A 13048-nucleotide genomic window follows, 5' to 3' on the forward strand; every position below is an offset into this window, starting at 1 on the left:
TTCAGGCTCCTTGTTGATTTAGTTATTATTTTAAAGGAAAATTTCCATTTAATCTTAAGAGCAAAGGAAGAATGCTTCTGTAGTATTTATCTTTTCAAAGCTCATCTACTTGTGAACATGTAACAAGGCCTAATCAAACAAGACAAGATCCTTGATAGCATCCTGGCAGAAGGCACTATTCATAAAGAATAGTTACGCAGCAGCTGTGTATCTCTTCATATCATACAACGGATGCAGAAAAATGCTGAACTCATCAAAAGAAACCATCCCCAGGCTAGATTTTTGCAAAAGTAAAGTGATTTAAATTAGCCTTTAACTAGGATGTTTATTAATACATTCTCTTTAATGATAAAATTCTTCATTAGCCTGCCAGAATTTAAGCAGTAACGTCATGCCATTTGACTTCATGCCCTTAAATTCATATACCCTAATTCTCCAGGTTATGTGCTCATATGAACTACATAAAGAAAAAGATTTAAAGTAGATTGGACTATTCTTTATCATTAAAATATTTGTGTCAGAGAACAATCATTTCTGTATTTGAAAAATGAATCCAGTAGTGTTATGTTGCAGAACTGTTGAGTAAAATCATTGTTACCATCTGGCATAGGTGTCTTTGGGACTCATTCAGTGTAGTTTGGGGCAATCAATGGCTTTCCGAGACATATTTCATTTTTTTCTCTGTAGATGGTGGTTCATTTCTTCTTTTTCTATAGGCACTTAAAGTGAAGCCTCATTGGATGTTACAGGTTTCTAATTAAGAAAAACACATATAAATGAGCAGAATGTTAATTAGGATTATACTGATTTCTTTGCCCCAGCTGGTTGTGAAGGTCATATGGGCTTATGTTTTACACTCGCAATGATGGTTTTTTTTAAGCGAACGTGACAGCTTAAGGGAACTGAAAAAGACTGTAACATGAGTCCATTTAGGCTTCTACCCTATTTTGATTTATTTACTTTATTAATTACATACTTTATAGTATTAAATAATAATAATAAGTGCCACAATATAAATTCAGGCAAATTTCAGGCTTAGAAAGGCCTGGGTGACTATGACTGTATATATAGTCAGGTTCTTCATGAATAGCTTCACAGGGTCTCAGGTGAGGGGCTGGAGGTTCCTGCAAACCTGGTGATTTGGGTCTCAGTGGGATGAGTGGGTATGCACATGGAGACAAGAAAGCCAACTGAGTATGGAAATGTAGAGACTTCAGCCAAGAGAAAAATGCAGAGTTGGGCCATGGAGCATCACTTAAAGAGCTTCTCTTGCACTCTGCTGTTAACTCACCTGAAAGATTATAGACTTATGTCTATTCCTCTCACTTTCTGTTTAGATAAGGCCAGACTTCCAAACCGGTGTCTTCTCTCTGCTCATGAGACTGGCCCATAATTTCTCATACTAGCATAGCGCTGATTTATTGCATCTCTTTGAGCTTATCACTCTTGAATCAGTATGGCATGAAAAATACACCATATTTAGATGATGTCCTGTAGAATTATTTACAGTGACAGGAACTGGATTTCCTATAATTTCTGGAAACATCTCAGTTAATACAGGCTAAGATTGTCTTTTTTTTTTTTTTTTTGTATGGTCTCAGCCTGTGGATAGCCTGTAGTCCATGAGAGTTTAGATACTGCATAATCAGCAGTTGCTTTCAATCTCCAAGTTCTCAGTTTTCGGGAGGGCATTTTGTTGTTAGTGCACAGCCTTGCATTTTACAGTCTTACCTGTTCCTCCATTTCTATTTTTGCACTGTGAAGGTCATCCACTAACAATTTAATCACCTCTAGGCAATCCAGTCAAATGGATCATTACTTTAAGTGTTTAAAAATTTACATCAGTTCCAGTTTCATTTTATAGTTTAATGGTCAGCCACTGTATTTCAGTAGGCTTCTGGAAGACAGTGGAAACAACTCCCTTGAATCATGTCTTCTGTCGGTGTATCATCCTGCATACTGCGGTATTGCCAGCTGTAGCAGATAAAAAACCCCCATGAATCAGTGCCAAAATATGGTAAGATTATTTTTTGATTTAAAAACATTCAATAAAATGCATTTTCTAGTGAGTGTGTTTTCATTTACTGCTTTCACAACTTCCTTCAAAAATAAAGCCCAGTAATGCAGTTATACTAACCATGAAAAAAGGAAGCTATTCAGTTAGAACTGGAAGAGATAAAGTGTGATGTTTTTAATACACCATACTGTATATTGAAAGACTATTACACCTATACTTATATTAAGATGAACCTACGTATTTGTTGGAAGTGAGTAAAAAGTCTTGAATCATAGCCTCAATATAAAATTGGGTTTGTTAACAATAGCACATGGCACTAACTCATTTTATTTCCTGTCAGGTACTGGCTATTTTTGCTTAATGACGCTCATGATTACACAGCATAGTAATTGGTTAAGAGTTTTGTGTAGAGATGAGAAACGATTGCTAAAAGCAATTGAGATATTACTGCAGTATGACGTATTCTTAATGTTGAAGGCAGATATTATTTTCTTGCTTGCAGCAGGGTTGCCAAGGGCTGCTGAAAGGAGCGTGAACAGTCAGTGCCCCTCTGAGGGCATAAAATACTGGGAGAAGATCTGCAGGTCTGCAGTACTCAGGCAGAGAGCAGCCATGCCTGGAAGGACTTTGAGATCAGGTGTTACCCAAAGCCATAAACCATCTTGTCAAAGCTATTTGTCACTCATTGGCAGGGTGAGACGAACATCACAGCTGCACCTGAGATAAGGCACTTGGCTGATTTCAGTTCTGCCATGGATTTCTTGGGTTACCCTCTGGCACATAACAACACCTTCTACTGTCTGCAGTGCTATAGTGCTTTCTGGGTGTTATGAATCTGCTCTTCCTCAGATCTGCTGTCATATGGGTGGGTGGAAAGACCTCCTCATTTCTTGCACAGTGCAAGAGCATAGCAGGGTCATACTCAAGCTGTTCCCTGTATTTAAGTGTAAAAGAGATGCCAACCTTAGTAAACAAAGGCCCTCAGCCTGTAGCTTTTTTTGGCTTCCCTACCCCCTTGGGACATGGGCTTACACAGCAGGGCTTTCTGGCACCCACAGTCCCTTGTGTCCTTGCTGCAGACCCTCTTTTTGACCACAGCAATGCAGACCTGTAGTCCAGCACCCTATTCCTCAGTTCCTGGTCTGTATCTCCAGGCTCCTGAATGGCAGTGCTAGCAGGAATAGCTGTAGCTGTAGGGCTTCCTGTATTTACCCTGTTTAGCCCATTCAAGCATTTCAAAGGGACATTCACCTCTCCCACCCATGTTACTGAGATAACAGGTCTGTGTTCCCTGACACAAATTTCATTGATTTTCACTGGCTTCCTACACAGCTCCTTGCTCCGTTTTCTATCTGTAAAATACTTCCTTTATTGAGAATGATTTTCAGCCGAAGTCCACAAGAGTTGGTGGCTTTTGGCTACTGTGTTAATCCAGGGAAGGGATGTCTACAACAACAGTTGTCTCGTGTTTTCTGGTCTGCACTTTCAAACTTGGGTAATGTATGGTAGAAATTGTCAGTTTAGAATTATGAAGACATCCCCAAGAAAATTAATCCCCACGGTACTTAGTGATTTAGCAAGTCGAAGAGTATCCTTGCAGTGGAGACAGAAAAATAGTGTGAAAACACTTAAGTTGATGGACACAAGCAAAGATGGCTTGTTCTTAAGTGAAACATACATCGGTTCTTGTGGGGCTCCACATAGAAGTGTTCCATAGACCTTCATGTGCATGCATTTGTCCCATGTGTGCATTCCAGCTCATCCATATGTGAGTGAGAAGCACAATTATATTTGACTTCCTTGTTAAGGAGAAGAACTGCGAGTTCCTGAGTTCTGACAGCTTGAGCCCAGAAAGCAAGCAGCTGGAGTGAGACAAACTTCCACTTTCCTTATGACTGGGTGCAGGTGAAATAATAACTTGCCTGCATTTTGTGCCTTTGTGTTTGTAAAACCTGGTTTTGTGCTTTCCAGTGAGACAGAAGCTTTCAAGATTGATATTCTCAGGCAGTTGGGAGCATTATTAATGTTTAAACACATTTTGATTAAAAGTGAAATGGAAGTGAAATGGCTCGGCAGGCAGGGAGATCAGCCACTTGTGGACATAAGGAGAAAGTGTCGTTAGATCTGTAACCTTGCAAGATACTGAGTTTTCCTGCTTCTTGAGAAAGAGGTGAACAAACACTGTTCTGATTTGGTGTTACTGTTAGACTACCCTCACATGTGGGTGTATCACAGCCCAAAGAGAAAAGTGGAGGGGAGTCTGTTGCCCCCTGAATACGCTCCTTTCCCTTACAGAGTCAAATCCTAGAAAAATGTCAGCATATATATTCCAAAACTTGACATAAAAGTTAATCTAAAGTTCCTATTCACATTCAATGTTTTACCAGATCTACAACATCATGCTGTATTGTTTTAAATGAAGACCAGATACAGGCTCAGATTATACATCTTTGAGGTTTAAAACTCCAAACTTGGGTTTTGCAAGTGGTTGCTGGTTTTATGACAGATCGATACAAACGCACAGATCTAATTTCCTCTCCAGTCTGGAGTACTCACAAGGGAGGCTGTGGGTCTGAATTTCTGGCCTGAATCTGTGGGCTGAAAGAGTGTCTCCAAAAGACATAACTTTGATTTCATCCTAGATGTTGAGCCATGCCTGTCTCTGGTCCCCAGAGTTTGCTTTGGCCCCTGCCAGTTACAGTAAGGTATAATGAATATTGAGGATGTCCCTGTACACACTTGGTTGCAGGCTTAGTGACTTTATTACTTTCTGCACTTATAAAAAAGGACTTCATAAAAGAGGCAGCCCCAGTGTTTTGTTTAAAACCACAGGGGCACTGGTGAGCTGTCACTTCTTTGGAAGCTTTAGGCTTTCCTCTGCAGCGCACCAAGAGATGGGTTATCTGAAATCTCTATCTGGTTCTGTGTTCTGCCATGTCCTCAAGTTGACTGCATGTCTGTGGGCAAAAACGTGGAGATGAGCACAGTGATGAGAACTGATATCCGGAGCTGCTTTGAAGACAACCTCTCTAACCCTATTTCAGAAGGTAGGATTCCTTCTCTGCCGCAGCTACCAACACAGAAATATTTGCATCCTATTTCCAGTATGACCCCATGTTTTAAAGGGTATTTTAGCTCCTGTGAAGATCAAGTAACAGAACTGAGTGATTGCAGAGCTGAAGCATAAATAGAAAGAGGAACAGGCAGCAGTGAACCGCTGACACTTCAGCTGGGGCTTGGCAAGCCCAGCTGGAAATGCTTGTCCCAGCAACGCACATCGCATTTGCAGGGTACCTTCACAGCTGCTTCTCTGTGCAAAGTTTTTAACATCACTGACCTATTATTTTTATTTTTGCTGACAGCGCAAAGTTTAGTGTCAAGAATATTTCACACAGTTCTGTGTTTTCCTGGGTGCGTGTATATGCACAAACACCACCATATGCTCACTTATTTTGTAATGAACTGGGTCTGCAGCTGACCTGTGAATTCTAACTTTGGGAATTACACTTCTAATTTACCAAGGTACTTTGGAAAATGCCAGCTTTTAGTAAGATGCCTGAGTACCGTGCTGTAGGCAGGTCATATGCTTGTATTCAGAAAACAGCCAAACTCTGTGAGCTCTGGGACGACACAAAACTGTTCTGTTTCCTACAGAAGTGGATTATCTAATGGAAAACCCAATTCTACCTGCCAGTGGAGCACCTATGATGTTCCTTGAGAAGAGGTGTGGAAAACCTGTGCTCTTCAATCACAATGAATTGTCCTCATCTTTGTCAAGATATTTTTACGTCCATATGTTTTTATTACAAAGAAGGCTATGACTTGCTTTACTTGGAAATAAGTAAATCTTTCTCAGACAGAAGTTCCAAGTATATGAAACTTGTGAATGAATTTGAAGAGGGCAAAAACCACCTGCAATGCTTTTCACCTCTGCGTGTCACTGTTAATTTTCAAGGGATCCAATATGGTTTTGTTCAGAGTTTACCTTGTGGTGATAAAACTGCAGTTGTTCAATGCATGCTGACTGTCAGTGCTCAAGCTGGGACAGTCACTGCAACCAAGGATATATGCTAAAGCAAAGTGTGACATAGCAGTAACCTGTGAGCATGCTGGGACTCATTAGCATGGTCAAACACTGGAACAGGTTACCCAGCGAGGTGGTATATGCCCCATCCTTGGTAGCAGGTCAGGTTGGATGGGGTTTCGAACAGCCTGGTCTATTTGAAGATGTCCCTGCTCATTGCAAGGGTGGTTGGACTAGACCTTTAAAGGTCCCTTCCAACCCAAACTATTCTGTGATTCTATGATGCTATGATAAATGCCTATGTATGTGTGCGTGTAATTGCTTCAGAAATGTTAAAAGAGGTGAATGAGGTGAGCACAGTATGCAAGTCTTCATACCATGCTGTCTAGCGAGTGTCAGGAACCAACCTGTTCCCTGTACATTTTTACTGAGCCTTGCCAGAATAAGCATAGTGTCTATACAGGATGTACTACTAGAAAATGATAGATTAATTATTCAAAAAATTACCAAGAAGAGCACGAGGCTTTTTGTCTTTTCATGCATAGAAATCAGCACAGAATGGTGCTCTGCAAGATCTATGCTAACCAAGCACAAGCAACTAGACTTATTGGAGGGAAATAACAGAGTGCAGTATTTGGCCTGTGGTCCAGTTAGTGACATCATTACTGTCTAAAGCCAGCAGGCTGGTCTTTTCAGGGGTTTAAAAGGAAAGCAGGCACTGCCTTTGTAAAATACTTTACCTTGGTGGTTCAGAAAAGATGCAAGAAACCTCAAAATGCATAATTTCCCTGGAGGAAAACAAAATGGAAGTTTCATGTAGCTGTGAGAGTGATGGCTTCCCAAATTAGTGCCTGATTCTTTATTTCTAGGCAAAGATTTGGATCTTTCCATTATCACGACTTTTCTGATAGTTGGCAAAGAAAATGCCTAATGACAGCTCAACAAATAACATTGTTCCTGATTAACTCTGAACACATTTAGTGCAAAGCAGAAGCAGTATGGTTGGGTTATCCCATTTCATGCTTTGCAGGAGGAAGGCAAGTCTATTTGGAGCAAGGTTTCCTACATGTTAATTAGGGGAAGCTCCTGTTTAGACAAGCCCCCAAGAAAACTGTTCTGGCATGCACGGTTGCAAATACAGCTTGTCTTTATGTGTTGTAAGTATGAACAGGAGTCATGGATATCAATTTGTAAATATAGAAGGGTTACAGTTCACAGGCAGTTGCCCAAACACTTTAGTTCTCACATTGTTTTCTGCAGGTAAGGGAGACTGTGGTCCCAAGTGCAAAATCTGGGAGGTGATCTTGAATAATATGTAGAATTACATACAGATGAGGTACTGGTGGACATAAGATTGTTCCTGGTGTTGAGCTAGTAAGTTGTAGAAAAAGGGACAACTTTTCAAAGGTTTGTTGAATCAAGGTGTCCCCTCATCATTAGTTCTTGTTTGTCCTCTCTATTCGCTCCTCAAACTGGTTAGGGTTTGTCAGTGAGCTAATTCTCCTAAGCAGCTCTTGAGAAAAACTACTTCTGGATAGAGAAATGTGACTGGTATCAAGTTAGGTCTTTTCCAGTCATCATGCAGACTAGCTGATGAGAAATTATTGACACTATTTAATGGGAAAACATCAGGGTCTTTTGGTGAGAAGCCTTTTCCCCAGTGTCAAGGGATAAAGAATTTACCACTTCACTTGAGCATTTATTCCAGTGTATAATTGCATTCACTGCTACATTTTTTTCCTTTTTTATCCCATTTGATTTGGCCTCTGATAAATATTTCTGAACACACATTTTTTAAATTCCTACTTAACCTTTTGATGTGCATACTGCAATACCTGCTCAATAACTTTACCTGAGCTTTTTATACTTGTAGTTTACAGTATGTATAATTTCAGTTTATGGATGTACTCCTCCTCCAGACAGTTTGATTTTTAGCAGGTTTGTAAGGGTGAGGGAGCTCTGACAGAGAGAACAGAATATACCACTGGGGAGAATATCTGAGTTCCCTTTCCGTTCTTTATTCCAAAGAAATTAGCCTGGACACAATTCAGTGTGGGTACGATTGCTATAGACTGCAGAAAAAGTTCCCACTTTCATTTGGAAATTGTGGTAAATTTGGTTTCTAAGGTTTCTTGAGGCTTATATGGTCATGCTCTGTCTGACTTCATGATTTCATAACCTCTTAGCAAATTTGAAGCCACTTTAGCAAGTGGGTAGAGATAATTAATGTAATAAAATTGTTATGAGTTTTATAAATATAGACAAAAGGGTACAGCGAGATGCTTATACAAATGCTCAGAGTGAGGAAAAGGGTTGTAAGGGGAACGAGTGTCTTTTAACATGACAGAGAACATGAAATACTTATAAACCCCCCAACTGCAGGGAAGCCTTCAGTCAGAATTTCAGACATAAATTCCCATTCCTGGGGCTCTTGGCTGCTGGCTTGTTTGTGGAATGCCAGACCAGTCCCGGCACACTCTTATGCAACATTCGGACAAAGAATTTCACAGAAGGGGGTTTCCCTCGTGTATCAGATGAACTCCATCCCTTTAGACTTTAACTGATGACTGGAAGCTGGGTCAAACCATCTGCACATGCATTACACGCTCTCTCCCCAGTTTTTTTCTTCCAGATTATTGTGCAACATGATACTGGATGAGCGTTGTTATAACCTGGAATATATTCTAAATGTAAAGCTCTATCAGACATTCTGATAATTGCATGCTGTATAATTAAAACTGTGTAGGCTTTTCTTTCTAAGTATGGCAACAAGTGTTAGAGCACATCTGGAAAATATGCTTTAAGCAAAGGTATTTTAGCTCAGAGAATTTCACAACGCATGGGGTGTTTACCAGCACTTCTTTCCAGAATAGTAATCTCATTTATCATACTTTTAACACAAAAGTCTTCATTTTTTTGTCATGTTTGCAAAGCTGGTTTTGAATTAATATCACAGATTGGCTATTCTAGTGTAGTTCTAGGCTAAATGCTGTAAAACAAAAACATTGTTTTGCTACTATTTTTAGGTAGAAGCCAACTAAACCTTGTTTAATGCCCTAATAATATTTTCTTCAATGATTTCAGCCAAATATTTTCCTTTTTTTTTGACTCTAAAGACAAAGAATTGTTTCATACTGGAATCACATTGAGAGGAAAATTGGTTGGACTCCTTTGTGCTTCTCAAGGCTCAAGTTAACCCCCTTCTGTGCTATCTCCCTCTCTAGAAAATAGAGATAGTTGTACTCCCTACGATTATTACAGCATTACCCAGAACATCTTTGAAATCAGTGAGAGTGTTTACAAGGTAGGATCCTGGCCACTTGGAAATGAATGGCAATATTTTTGCTTGTGGTATGTGCTCAAGTGTTGTGGTATCTGTTCGTTCCTCAGAACTGTTGTGTAGAAACAGCACTACAAAACCAGACTTATTGGAATTTTTCATTAAAATGAAAACAAGAAAGCAGAAAACTGTTTAAAAAAAACTTAAAAATCTCTCTCCATTAATTTATTGATAAAGTTACTCATTTTGTTTATTAGGAAAAAAAAAGACTAAAAATAAAGATTCAAAACCCCAGACACTTTACTAACAAGGGATCCTTTACTCTGATCAGGATCTGCATTCTGACCCAAGCATCCCCAAACCAGCCAACCAACTTGCTTTCAAGATGATGGGGAGATTCGGCAGATAGATAGCATTTACCACCAACTCCCCAAGTGAGAACCAGTTCTCCTTTATTTGGAGTAGGAGGCAACTTTTTTATGCTATGCAACATTGCGTTGGAACAGCTTTGTGCTTGAATTTTAAATCAGAAACGCTGTGCTTGTGCAGCTGGAGGCAAAATGCAGTTACTCAACCAAAGAAGGAACTACAGTTAAAATAATGAATGAGATTAAAAAAAATAAAACTACAGCAGTGATACCACAAAATAAAAGAGTAGTATGGAATGTATTAATAATGCAGGAAAATTAATTCCAAATTATTGACAGTGTAATTGAGGTACAGGAAATATTTTAATGGGCTTAGTATGTTGTGCTGTTCTTCATTGTTTAGTCCTTCCCACTGGGCAGAAAACAAGTTTTTCCCAGTATGGGGTTTGAAGTTGTAATAAATGGTTGCTGTGGGTTGCCTGATGGTCAGATGCCAGTGGTGATGTGTGACCGAGTGTCTTCCTCTTCCATCCAACACCTGGAAAGCCCACCCTGTGAGCAGGGCTTGGGTGCCTCTGTTCCATTCTTGTCCCAGTGTTGTTAGTTACAGAGGCTTTTTGCAAATGATACTCACAAGGTGATTTGACCCCCAGGCTCCGACTGCATGAAGAAAAAGTCATTAAAGATCGGCGACACCACCTCAAGACGTACCCAAACTGCTTTGTTGCCAAAGAGCTGATCGACTGGCTGATTGACCATAAGGAAGCCTCCGACCGAGAGACGGCAATTAAACTGGTGCAGAAATTACTGGATCACAGCATTATCCACCATGGTAAGTGCAATATCAGCCGGTAAAAAGTTCTAAGCTATGTTTTGTTGTGAAACAAAGGGAAATCCTACTCGTGCTCTTCCAAGTACAGGGCAGGTAGAATCCTTTCCTTGCTGGAAAGGGAGCATCTCTCTTGAACTGTGCTGCTCTGCAAGGTCTCCTGTGCCCTGAGGAGAGGCTGAAGAGGTGTGAAGTGATGTTCCCTATGTCAGTACAGGGCAGGAAGTTACTGGAGACCATGCTGCTGCTGATCCCCAGCTGGATCGTGTCCCCTCTCTCCCTGCTCCCCTCACCTCCCTGCTCCCCAGAGCACATTTTTCCAGCTGAAAAACCCATCTGAAAAATCAGCCGGCAAAAAAAGATCATTTTTCTCAGACAGATTAGTTCTTTGGCCCTGTCCCTCACACCAGCTGCACAAACATTAGTGCTGGTACAGCTGCAGGAAAGTTAGTAGTCCAACTGTGCCCTGATTAATTTTCTCCTAACTTGTTGCCTCTTTGAGATCTGTTCCTTTCAGCTTCTTGAATAACAATTTATCCTGATGCAAAAGAGAATTCCAATTCAGTAGTAGCATTTAGTTGCCTTTTGGTGCACAAAAAAAAGCTAGGAAGCACACAAACAAAGAAGATCCAAGGCCTTTATTTCAAGCGTATAGTATTACCTATTTCAAAAAGGCAGAATGTACCATTTGTTTCTTTTCTAAGAAAAACCAAGCGCCTGAGAACAGTTGACTTCATGCAGGGGTCACTGTATGTGCAGCAATACTTCTGCTATCCCAGTACATTAGCAACACCTTAATTAAAGTAAGAAATGCACATATTGAATGAGTGGCACTTCTACAGCTTCTGCTTGGCTATTAAATTAAAATGCTGGGTTGTTATGGAAACTGGGACTCACGGTAGATAGTTAAAGAATAAAGTAATTATAGGGTATTCAGATCTGACTACTTAATCCTCTATTGAGAAAATGTCAGTGAAGAGTTGCGTGGATGCCTGAGTGACTTAATTTAATTGAGCAATAGATGTTTCATTGCTGACTGCTTGTTGAAAGCTTTAACAACCTTCAAATGTTTCCTGCCTCAGGATCCAGTTGCAAACCGTAACTTCCATACAAATTTTATGTGTGTGTGCATATAGCACACATAGAGCAAGTGTTTCTTGGAAATGTTCATGCATTGCACTCAAGTTTAATGAAATAGTTTGTGAAATGAGCTAGGGTAAACTCAGAGAAGTTCAGTCAGGTTCTGCATGATGCTCAGAGCATCCTTTCAACTCCCATGTCAGTGAAAGGGGTACCACTTCCTGCTCTTGTGCAGCAGGTGAGTCCATATACGTGGGCTGATAACTCTGCTAGGAACATCTTGGTTGGAATATCTTTCATATTAATTTATAGCCCTGTTGGAGCTCTGTTCCACAGTTACAAAAGCCCATCACCAGCTACTGTCTTATAAACTTACCATTCCTTAGTGTGCTCCTGTTGTACCTACCATTTGCTAGTTGTCATGGATAACTGTTTCTGCAGCAAGTCTTGGGTTTCCTACATTGCTCAACTGATGCAAATAACTTCAAGAAGTTTGTCAATCCCAAAATTATTGGGTGTTCTACATTGGTGGTGTTTTAAACAGTTAACAGACTGTTTTTGTCAAGAGGTTTTCTGGGTATACAGTGGATGGATGCTTTTTTGCTCCTTATGTTTGCAATAATGCTCACAAAACCGATGAACACATATCTAAAAGTTTTCTCCAGCCTGTCATCAGTTATTAGGACTGATTAAAGTTTCATACTCAGAAATACAGTGGGTTAGGCTCCATACATGCTTACTTTGAAGTTCAGCAGCGATACCTGGTAAATAGATCCTCAACTCCTTAACATCTATATGAAGATTTTTTAATCTGTTGTATGTTTCAGTCTGTGATGAGCATAAGGAATTCAAGGATGTCAAACTGTTCTATCGCTTCCGAAAAGACGACGGAACGTTTCCACTGGACAATGAGGTGAAGGTGTTCATGAGAGGACAAAGACTGTATGAAAAGTATGTTGCATTCAGTATCCATCATGTGTTGATAGTAGTGCCACAGGATGTAAATGCTACTTCTTAATCAATTTTTAAATAGTTAGAGGCTTTCAAACTATGCAGAAATGGGTCTGGGGAATCCTGTGACTTTAGTTGGTAACTCTTGTCTCTCCCATTTGTCTTTTGCTTTTCTAGCATGTTCACTTGTAGCATTTTGTTTAAAATTAATGGTATTTTCTGATGTTCTGGGTTGTAAATGCATCCTGCATAAGAACCCAATGTGAATTTAAGCCCTTGCACTCTATTATGTAAAAAATAATTACTAAAAGATGATTTTTCATGTAAAACTGTAATCACAAGACCTAAACCAGTACATCAAAATGCGCTGAAAAAATGGCTACAAGTCTGTTGAGACTCCATATCTACAGCTTCACCAGGAGGTAGGATTTTAAATAATAGGTGAAATTAATCTTTGACGTTCCAGTCTGCAAAGCTTTTACATCAGAAAGGTTATATT

The 13048-nt window shown here is 39.9% G+C and overlaps 1 protein-coding gene across 2 annotated transcripts in view; it reads left to right on the forward strand.

The window, feature by feature from the left end:
* Window positions 1-13048, forward strand: part of DEPTOR (DEP domain containing MTOR interacting protein) — a 70858-nt gene that overhangs the window by 14102 nt on the left and 43708 nt on the right. For both annotated transcript variants that reach the window (XM_061373458.1, XM_061373459.1), the window contains 2 exons: window positions 10343-10521; window positions 12426-12549. In XM_061373458.1, coding sequence (XP_061229442.1) covers window positions 10343-10521; window positions 12426-12549 — 303 coding nt within the window. The remainder of the gene's footprint in view (window positions 1-10342; window positions 10522-12425; window positions 12550-13048) is intronic.

The sequence above is a fragment of the Neopsephotus bourkii genome, unplaced genomic scaffold (genome assembly GCF_033783945.1).
Source record: "Neopsephotus bourkii isolate Nb327-2 ecotype Australia unplaced genomic scaffold, CSIRO-AGI_Nbou_v1 NB_1630, whole genome shotgun sequence".
Taxonomy (NCBI): domain Eukaryota; kingdom Metazoa; phylum Chordata; class Aves; order Psittaciformes; family Psittacidae; genus Neopsephotus; species Neopsephotus bourkii.